We start from the raw sequence: 10,160 nt of genomic DNA on the forward strand, positions 1-10,160 counted from the left end.
CTCTTAGAGACATTAGGCAGCTCACGGATAGATCTGACATTGATTGAACATGAATATGACAATGCAAAGTTAAAGAGACCCAGATTTTGAAAGACCTAGCTAATTAATGCTACAGCATCTACCTAGGTAAACAGGAGTTGCATTTCGTGACAACGACAAGTGTCAGCTCATCAAACAGGCCCAGGGGACAACGACAAGAGTGTCAGCTCATCAAACAGCCCAGGGGACAACGACAAGTGTCAGCTCATCAAACGCCCAGGGGGGACAACTACAAGAGTGTCAGCTCATCAAACAGGCCCAGGGGACAACTACAAGAGTGTCAGCTCATCAAACAGGCCAGAGGCGGACAACGACAAGAGTGTCAGCTCATCAAACAGCCCAGGGGACAACGACAAGAAGTGTCAGCTCATCAAACAGCCCACTGGGAACAACGACAAGAGTGTCAGCTCATCAAACAGCCCAGGGGACAACGACAAGAGTGTCAGCTCATCAAACAGGCCCAGGGACAACGACAAGAAGTGTCAGCTCATCAAACAGCCCAGGGACAACTACAAGAGTGCCAGCTCATCAAACAGGCCCAGGACACTACACAAGAGTGTCAGCTCATCAAACAGGCCCAGGGGACAACTACAAGAGTGTCAGCTCATCAAACAGGCCCAGGGGACAACTACAAGAGTGCCAGCTCATCAAACAGGCCCAGGGGACAACTATGTGGAACTATTACAGGCCTTTGCTGAACAACATTTAACAGGTAGCAACCCATTTAAAGACTGCCATCATGTTTGCTTTTTGCTCATGACCTATGATGGAATTTTCAATAAAACTGACGCGCTGTTCCGGGTTCTGCAGAACAAAGTGATGGATATGTGTGTCTGCGGTACCCATAGAAACGACACAAAGAAAGAACTGGAACAGCAGTGACAAGATGTTGATAGTTTCTATGAGCGATTTGAGCATAAATGCAATGAAGTGGGCCTGGCAGAAACTCGTAGTAAACACCCGATCAGAGTAGAGGGCGAATCTACTACAACATACTGGACAATATCAATGTTCAGATGAGAGCCAGGTTAGACCACTTTGGTGATCTTCATTTCCTTTGCTTAGTGGACTACACTAAATAAAATGCTCATCAAAATACTGCAAGTACTTTGACTTCTTTAGACTTGAGGCTGATCTTGTCAGATTGTACATCCCTTGCCATCATCTCCTTTTATAACTGACGGCCAACAGTGAGGAGATAGACGGACGGGCTGTTTACAAGTGCAAGTGTTTATTTAGAGTAGCACCATCTACTAGGATTACATGTCTGTTGTGTTAGCACTACTGATCTGACATGTGTACTGACTACTGGGCATGCTGGGTCGCTGTCTGCGGTTCTGAAAGTTGCCTGTTCGTGCAGGGCAGCCAGTTGCGTGGGGCACAAGCTATTAGGGCCTGTGAATGTTTCTAATGGTTGGCCACCTACCTGCTGCTGTTTGGTTGTTTGATGGTTATCTTTGTGATCGTGTCATACCGATAAACACCGTAGCAAAAATACGCTTGATGAATGTGTGTGTGTGTGCGCGCGCGTGAGACGAGGACCGGGGGAAATTAAGGAATAGCTTGGTCAGAGTCGTGTTCATTAAAATAAAAAATTCAAATCAGTATTTTTAATCGGGCAAGTCCACATAGTCACACCCTGTTTCAGTCTGTTTCCTTATAATTAGTGTCTAATGAACTGGACCATGCTAAATAGTTTTACTAAATAGTTGTTGCTCCAGATTGAGAAAGCATGCCGGGGGGGGTGAGGGTGACATTGGACTTACATGGTGGTAGAATATTTCACAAATGTTGTACCTGTTCTGTTTTTACCTTGAAGTTTTCCAGAGGCTCCTTGGACTCGCTTCCAGCTTAGGACCAGGCCACATTTCTGAAGAGGGAAACATTTCTTTATGACATGGACCCACTAAAGAAGATGGTTTACATTTCTATCATAGAGGATCAGGTGCAGTGGTGTAAAGTACTTAAGTAAACATACCCCAAAAAACTACTTAAGTAGTACTTTAAAGTATCTGTACTATGAATATTTTCCCCTACTTTTGTTTTCTTTAGGAATGTAGTAAAGTAATGTACTTTATACTCCATACATTTTCCATGACACCCGAAAGTACTCGTTACATTTTGACAGGAAAATGGTCCAATTCACACACTTATCAAGAGAACATCCCTGGTCATCCCTACTGCCTCTGATCTGGCAGACTCATTAAACACAAAGGCTTGGTTTGTAAATTATGTCTGAGTGTTGGAGTGTGCCCCTGGCTATCTGTCAACAAAAAATACAAGAAAATTGTGCCGTCTGGTTTGCTTAAAATAAGAAATTAGAAACTGATTTATACTTTTGATACTTAAGTACATTTGAGAAATTCCATTTACTTTTAATACTTAAGTATAAATAAAACGAAATACTTAAGACTTTTACTCAAGTAGGATTTTACTGGGTGACTTTTACTTTATTCATTTTCTATTAAGAGATCTTTACTTTTACTCAAGTTTGACAATTTAGTACTATTTCCACCACTGATCAGGTGAAAACCAGAAAAAAATTGAAATAAAATATTTGGCCAAAAGATAAACATCTTTTACAAATCAGTTGAACCCCAAAGGCTAACTGAACCTTCATACACATACTGAAACCCTCTCAAAACAACTATCCTGATTTGAATTGTCTATTTGAGAGCAGTATTGTACCAATATGATGTGTGACTAAAGACATTGACCGTATCCGAATACCCATAACAGCGTCATAAATAGTAGGCTGTAGAATATTAAAAAATAAATAAATTAAATAACGTTTTATAGTATGTGTCATTTCGAAAATTTAGTATGCTTTAAATGCGCAGATGTCATACTAATTTCGACTTTTCATATAGTATGAATGAACTGTAAACTTTTGGGGAATTTCTCACACACAATGCATTCAAACTGAATAAAAGGACGGCTGAGATTTGATATTTCTTTGAAAGTAAATATATATATATATATATATAAAATAAATAACTAATTGAAGATGGCAAAGAAGATGCAAAAAGAGTTTCCCGCAGTTCTGTCCTTAATAGGAACACAACTATTTCATCGTACATCTTTGAAAACAGATTGTTATTTTCAGCCTGCAGTGCCTGTACTTTAGCTAAATAGCTAACATTAGCTATGCGCTTTAGCAGGACTTGAAGTTAACTGGATACCCGAAAATCTTGCGGTTGTTGAATGACAACTTCATATTTAACCTAGCTAGCCAGTTAGACTATCCTTTCCGGTTTAAAAACTGAGTGTACAAAACATTATTAAGGACCCCTGTTCGTTCCATGAGAGGCTGTCCAGGTGAATCGAGGTGAAAGCTATGATCCCTTATTGACGGCACTTGTTAAATCCACTTCAGTCAGCGTAGATGAAGGGAAGGAGAGAGGTTAAAGAAAGATTTTTAAGTCTTGACACATGGATTGTGTATGTGTGCCATTCAGAGGGTGAATGGGCAAGACAAAAGATTGAAGTGCCTTTGAACGGTGTATGGTAGTAGGTGCCAGGCGCACTGATTTGTGTCAAGAACTGCAATGCTGCTGGGTTTTTCATGCTCAACAGTTTCCCGAGTGTATCAAGAATGGTCCACCACCGAAAGGACATCCAGCCAACTTGACACAACTGTGGGAAGCATTGGAGTGAACGTGGGCCGGCATCCCTGTGGAACGCTTGACACCTCGTAGAGTCCATGCCCTGACAATTTGAGGCTTCTAAATGCACTTGTTACAGATTCTATTTTTGGAAACAGAAAACTGTATGGAAATCAAATGTTTCATCGATGAGAAAATGTGCAGAACGTTGAACAAAATCCATCTCGGTCCATCTTTTCCCACTGGGCTTCCTCATCACCATATTTGGTAGTGAGTGGAAACACCAACCGGATGCTTCACATTTATACATCTGGTGAAATATCTGGCTCATTTTTCTAGCTGTGGTAGTATGCCAAGGCCGTGGCATACTTCTTAATAAACATTGTCATAAATAGTATGCGACGAGGAGTACATAGTATGCAGTTTTAGTATGTAGTGCGCTAGTTTGGTTATTGGGACATGGTCACCGTCTATAGCCTAAATAAAAGGTTGCTGTCTCTTTCCAATATGACTACATGCAAGTTCCACTTCCTCACCGCCAGCAACTTTCGAATCAGCATGTCCGAGGCCTTGTCCGAGATGTTTCCTACAAACACTGTGGTGGTGGGGCCGCTGTTCTCGTCCAGGGGAGCGTCCTTCCTGGGGGCCGCGGGCTTACTGACCACGGGCATGGAGGTGGGTACCAGGACTGTGGGGTTCTGGGTCATGATGCCCATGTGGACTGGTATCATTGGGGTACCTAGAAAAGTGATAACCGGGATTAATGTATACAAAATATATTTGGATTAAAGGAAAATTCAAATCAAAAACGATCTGTAGGTATTTGTTGCTTTAGTCCACTGTTGATACACTCCTGAAATGTTTTGCATGTCAGCAATCAAGTTTCCAAGATATATGACTTTCAAAATACAGGAAGTGTCACAGTATTGGTGCATTCGTAATCAAGTGGGAAGTGGGAATTTACCACCATAGAGTTAGATAGAGAACTATAGGATGGATAAAACCTGTTTTGGCATGGACATTACCAAAGGGCTTCATCATTTTAAGGTAGTCACCTGGGTGGGACTTCCTATGGGTGAAGGAAGGATCACATGATTCTATCCGGGTCATCAGCCAATGAATTACAGTGCCTCCAGAAAGTATTCACAGCTTCACCTTTTACACATTTTGTTGTGTTACAAAGTTGGATTGAAATGGATTTCACATGTTTTTTTTGTCCATGATCTACACACAAAACTCTAATGTCAAAGTGGAAGAAAAATTCTAACATTTGTAAACAATTCATGAAAAATGCAATTCTAAAATACAATCCCCCTGAGTCAATACATGTTACAATCACCTTTTGGCTGCGATTACAGCTGTGAGTCTTTCTGGGTAAGTCTCTAAGAGCTTTCCACACCTGGATTGTGCAACATTTGCCAATCATTATTTTCAAAATTCTTCAAGCTCTGTCAAATTGGATGTTGATCATTGGTAGACAACCATTTCCAGGCCTTGCCATAGATTTTCAAGCAGATTAAAGTCGAAACTGTAACTCGGCCACTCAGGATCATTCACTGTTTTCTTGGTAAGCAACTCCAGTGTAGATTTGGCCTTGTGTTTTAGGTTATTGTCCTGCTGAACGGTGAATTCATCTCCCAGTGTCTGTTGGAAATCAGACTGAACCAGGTTTCCTCTAAGATTCTGCCTATACTTAACTCCATTCTGTTTATTTTTATCCTGAAAAATCCCCATTCCGTAACAATTACAAGCATACCCATAACATGATGCAGCCATGACTATGCTTGAAAAAATGGAAAGTGGTACTCGGTAATGTGATGTATTGGATTTGCCTCAAACATAATACTTTGTATTCAGGACAAAAAGTGAACGGCCTTGCCACATTTTTTGCAGTATTACTTAAGTGCCTTGTGGCAAACAGGATGCATGTTTTGGAATATATTTTCCTCTGTACAGCCTTCCTTCTTTTCACTCTGTCAATTAGGTTAGTATTGTGGAGTAACTACAATGTTGTTGATCCATCCTCAGTGTTATCCTATCCCAGCCATTAACCTCCGTTTTAAAGTCACCATTGGCCTCATGGTGAAATCCTTGAGCGGTTTCCTTCCGCTACGGCAACTGAGTTAGGAAGGACGCCTGTATCTTTGTAGTGACTGGGTGTATTGATACACCATCTAAATTGTAATTAATAACTTCACCATGCTCAAAGGGATATTCAATATCTGCTTTTTTAGGTGCCCTTCTTTGCGAGGCATTAGAAAACCTCCCTGGTCTTTGTGGTTGAATCGGTGTTTGAAATGCACTGCTCAACTGAGGGACCTTACAGACAATTGTATGTGTTGGGTACAGAGATGAGGTAGTCATTCAAAAATCATGTTAAACACTATTATTGCACACAGAGTGAGTCCATGCAACTTATTATGTGACTTATTAAGCACATTTTTAGTCCTGAACTTGTTAAGGCTTGCCATAACAAAGGGGTTGAATACTTATTGCCTTAAGACATTTCAGCTTTTCATTTAATGAATTAGTAAACATTTCTCAATACATAATTCCACTTTGACATTATGGCCATTGTGTGCAGGCCAGCGACAAATCTCAATTTAATCCATTTTAAATTCAGGCTGTAAAACATCAAAAAGTGGAAAAAGGGGTGTGAAAACTTTCTGAAGGCACTGTATACTTGTGAGCAAACATTCCATAACTGTAGGTGGCAGTAAATTGCCATTCTTGGCTTTATACCTGTTCAAACAACACACTCTAGATGGCAGTAGGCAACCTTTCAGTTTGTTTGCCAACTCAGAAGTAGTAGAAGAAGAAAATGTACTACTTCAAAATGGAGATAGCTTCGCTGGCGCTGGCCGTGCACTCAGACACCATACTGGGACATAGAGAATGATAGAGATATCATCGGTATATATGTTTATCACATACGACTGGGAAAAATCCATTTGAACAGCTCTCAAACTGGTAATTACTAGTGGGAAACTCATCCATTATATTGTTTCTCTATCAATACAAAGTTTGCAGAGTATTATATATCCTTAACAAATCAAAGGCATGTTCACAATTGACTAACTAGCTGTATAATTTACATAGACAGAGGTCCTATCCTATGGACCTGTCTATGACGACTCACCTGAAGGAAAACCAGAGAACTGTGGAGGGGGGATTCCCGGTGGCAACAGGGGTCGGTTGAGATGAGGGAACGACATCTTGTGGAAATCACCCACATAAAACATTGGACCAAAGTAAACAGACAGAACAGTCATAAGAGAGTAGTGGACACAACAGTAAACAACTCTCCAGTCCAAACAGGATGACTGGTATAGCGAGTGATTTCAGGCCTAAAAAAAAGCCTAATGAAGTTACTGATACCTCTCACCAAGTCACCTAATGTCTTCCTAACGCCACAAGATACCGTCATGAATTAACATGGACTGTCAACGGAGACACTTTTCCCCCCCTAAGGCATTGAACTGTCAACGCGTTCACGTCACGCACAAGTCATGTAGACATAGTGTTTATGTATACGTCACACGTCAGTTTATTATGAAATATCTCACCACGAACACCTTCGAGTCAGTTTATTATGAAATATCTCACCATGAACACCTTCGAGTCAGTTTATTATGAAATATCTCACCATGAACACCTTCGAGTCAGTTTATTATGAAATATCTCACCATGAACACCTACGAGTCAGTTTATTATGAAATATCTCACCATGAACACCTACATGTATACGATGCTTTTATAAATATGATTAAATTGGAAGAGTAATCTAATCAATTGAATTTGTCAATTTAGCTAAAATAGGCTTATCACCTCTTTAAAAATATAGATTAGGCTGGACGGTTTGCAGCCTGCCACCATTACTGTGTAGATACTGTATAGGAAGGACTCTTTCTGAAATCAACATGGACACGAGGGCTTTATCGGAGCCCTATTCAGGTTCACCCGTTTCACAGATGCAATCACTGTCACCATGCACTCCTTAGGCTATATGCTATCAATTTCTGTGGAGGGTTTGATGTGTTATGGTTAAAAACATGGCTTGAATTGAGGGGGTATGTGAGAATTTAACAATTGTTATAGAGAAGGGCAAAAAACACATAGGCTACCCCTTGTTCACTTATACACTGAGTATACAAAACATTAAGACCCTCTGCCCATGACAGACTGACCAGGTGAAACCAGGTGAAAGTTATGATCCCTTATTGATGTCACTTGTTAGATCCACTTCAAATCAGTGTAGATGACGGGGAGGCGATGGCTTAAAAATCTCTCTTTCATCTTTGAGGCATGGATTGTGTGTGTGCCATTCAGAGGGTGAATGGGCAAGACTAAATATTTAAGTGCCTTTGAACAGGGTATGGTAGTAGGTACACCACTTTGTGTCAAGAACAGCAACGCTGCTGGGTTTTTCACTCTCAACAGTTTCCTGTGTGTATCAAGAATGGTCCACCACCGAAAGGACATCCAGCCAAATTGGCACAACTGTGGGAAGCATTGGAGTCACCATGGGCCAGCATCCTTGTGGAATGCTTTCCACACCTTGTGGAGTCCATGCCATGACAAAATGAGGCTGTTCTGAGGGCAAAAGGGGGGGTGCAACTCAATATTAGGAAGGTGTATATAAAGCCATCTAGGCTATAACAATGATTAACTCTGCAAGGCTTTCTGCAGTCACTAACCAATTGAATGTCTTGCTCAACATGAGTTCACGCCCCGGTAGACCTATAAAGCAAGTGTCATTAATCCCTGTAAAATATGGTTGTTTTAAATGCTCCGGAATTGAGAAGATTTGTGGTCGCCTATGCCTATAACAAAATACCAAAAAGATAGAAGCAGTATGGGTCTATCCATAGACAAAACATCTTAACAGATTAACACATTTTTTACTTTCAGGAGGGGGGAAACGCATTGAATCTGGCTATTCATTTCAGTGCAGTTGCATTCTTACGCATAACCTATAGGCTAAACGGAACCAACAATATACCAGCCTATTGTGATCACGTAATGCCAAATCCTGAACATTTTGGCTTTATTGATCCTTGATTAAGCCTACAGATTTGATACACATGAAGGCCTATATTGATCCTTGATTAAGCCTACAGATTTGATACACATGAAGGCCTAGATTGATCCTTGATTAAGCCTACATATTTGATACCCGTTACACAATATATTGAGATAAACTACAACTCCCTACTACTGATATAACAGGCCAATACTCAGTTATCGCAGAAAACGTGGTAATCAACTACAATGACCATAATCCATTGCGCACCTACTTGTCCGGTCTGTTTCTTTTACGTCTGCTATGTTAGGTTAGTGTGAGGCAGACACAGAGAAGTTGCTTGTCAAGACATCACTACCTGAAAATACATGATCTAAGTGACTGATAGTTTCGACTGCTGAATGCAAACTATGCAAACTATGCCTTGTTGACTATGAATAACTACTAATGATTGTGTCAGACAGAAGCTCTATAGAGATGAGATGGCTTGGAATTAAATAAAGTCATCAAATAAAACGAATGTAATATGCATAACTGAAATATGTTATTAAATTAACGTTAATGTTAATAAATTATAGTTAAGTGAACCAGTAATGGACCGTCATGGGACTTAAATTGTTTTATTATGTGTTGCTACAGCATTCAACCGACATAATGTAATGCATTTAATGTTTAATGATTTTTTTAAACCAGTGAATATTGTTTTATAATCGAACCGAACTCAAATATCACTAATCGCTAAGCACTATTGGCTGTGTAATGTGTCAGCTGACAACTATTCATATCTAAAATTCCAACCGTGTCGTGTGTGGTTGAAAAGCCAGGCCTGGTGCTAGCTATCTGGCTAATTACATATGAAAGACAAATCACCTTCACGTTGGCATTGGTTATATTGTCGTTAGGGTCAGCTATAGCCAACCAACCCTAATTATTATCGCTAGCTAGGCAAGTAATATTAGAGGTTTTGCCCTCCACAACAGAACAAGCCTGACAAGGTTAGCTGCGGCTGTTGTAGTTAGCGGATACGCTGGCTAACTAACGTTACCGGGAAACCATTCGCAATGTTTGAGGTAGCTAGCTAACGTTACCTAAGGTTGATAAAACTCAGACAATATGGTGAAAAAGTAGCTACTGAATCAGATTTTACGTACCCCAAAACGTCGGTTTATCGATTATTACGGGCGACTCTTCACTTCTGTGTAGCTACCTCCGGTAGGATGCATCGAGGTATGGCTAGCTAACTGCGATAGATCAAATCCGCAAAAAGTCAGCTCACGCAGCAGAGGGTCGTCACTAGTTACCACAGCCACAAAGTCATAAACCCCGCCTATTTTTACAATGTATCTTATTCGGGGGATTTTCACCGAGATTGGCGTTCAACGATTTTTTTAGTGTTTTTTTTTTACAATGTATCTTCTTAAAATGTGATTTTAGACCTAACCTTAACCACAGTGCTAACCTTAAATTAAGACAAAAAAGCAAATGCTTGTTTC

At 40.4% G+C, this 10,160-nt stretch overlaps 1 protein-coding gene across 4 annotated transcripts in view; it reads right to left on the reverse strand.

Moving 5' to 3' along the window:
- Nucleotides 1-9,911, reverse strand: part of LOC111972610 (RNA-binding protein 25) — a 28,269-nt gene extending 18,358 nt beyond the window's left edge. For 2 of the 4 annotated variants that reach the window (XM_070446454.1, XM_070446453.1), the window contains exons 1-4: nucleotides 9,819-9,911; nucleotides 6,784-6,859; nucleotides 4,181-4,383; nucleotides 1,852-1,909 (exon numbers count right to left, since the gene is read on the reverse strand). In XM_070446454.1, the coding sequence (XP_070302555.1) occupies nucleotides 1,852-1,909; nucleotides 4,181-4,383; nucleotides 6,784-6,859 (337 nt within the window). In that variant the 5' untranslated portion in view covers nucleotides 9,819-9,911. Of the gene's footprint in view, nucleotides 1-1,836; nucleotides 1,910-4,180; nucleotides 4,384-6,783; nucleotides 6,860-9,818 lie in introns of all 4 variants that reach the window. The other 2 variants (XM_070446452.1, XM_070446451.1) reach the window with 1 other exon arrangement.
- Between the last annotated feature and the right edge of the window lie 249 nt (nucleotides 9,912-10,160).

This window comes from Salvelinus sp. IW2-2015, linkage group LG14, assembly GCF_002910315.2.
Source record: "Salvelinus sp. IW2-2015 linkage group LG14, ASM291031v2, whole genome shotgun sequence".
NCBI classification, from domain to species: Eukaryota; Metazoa; Chordata; class Actinopteri; order Salmoniformes; family Salmonidae; genus Salvelinus; species Salvelinus sp. IW2-2015.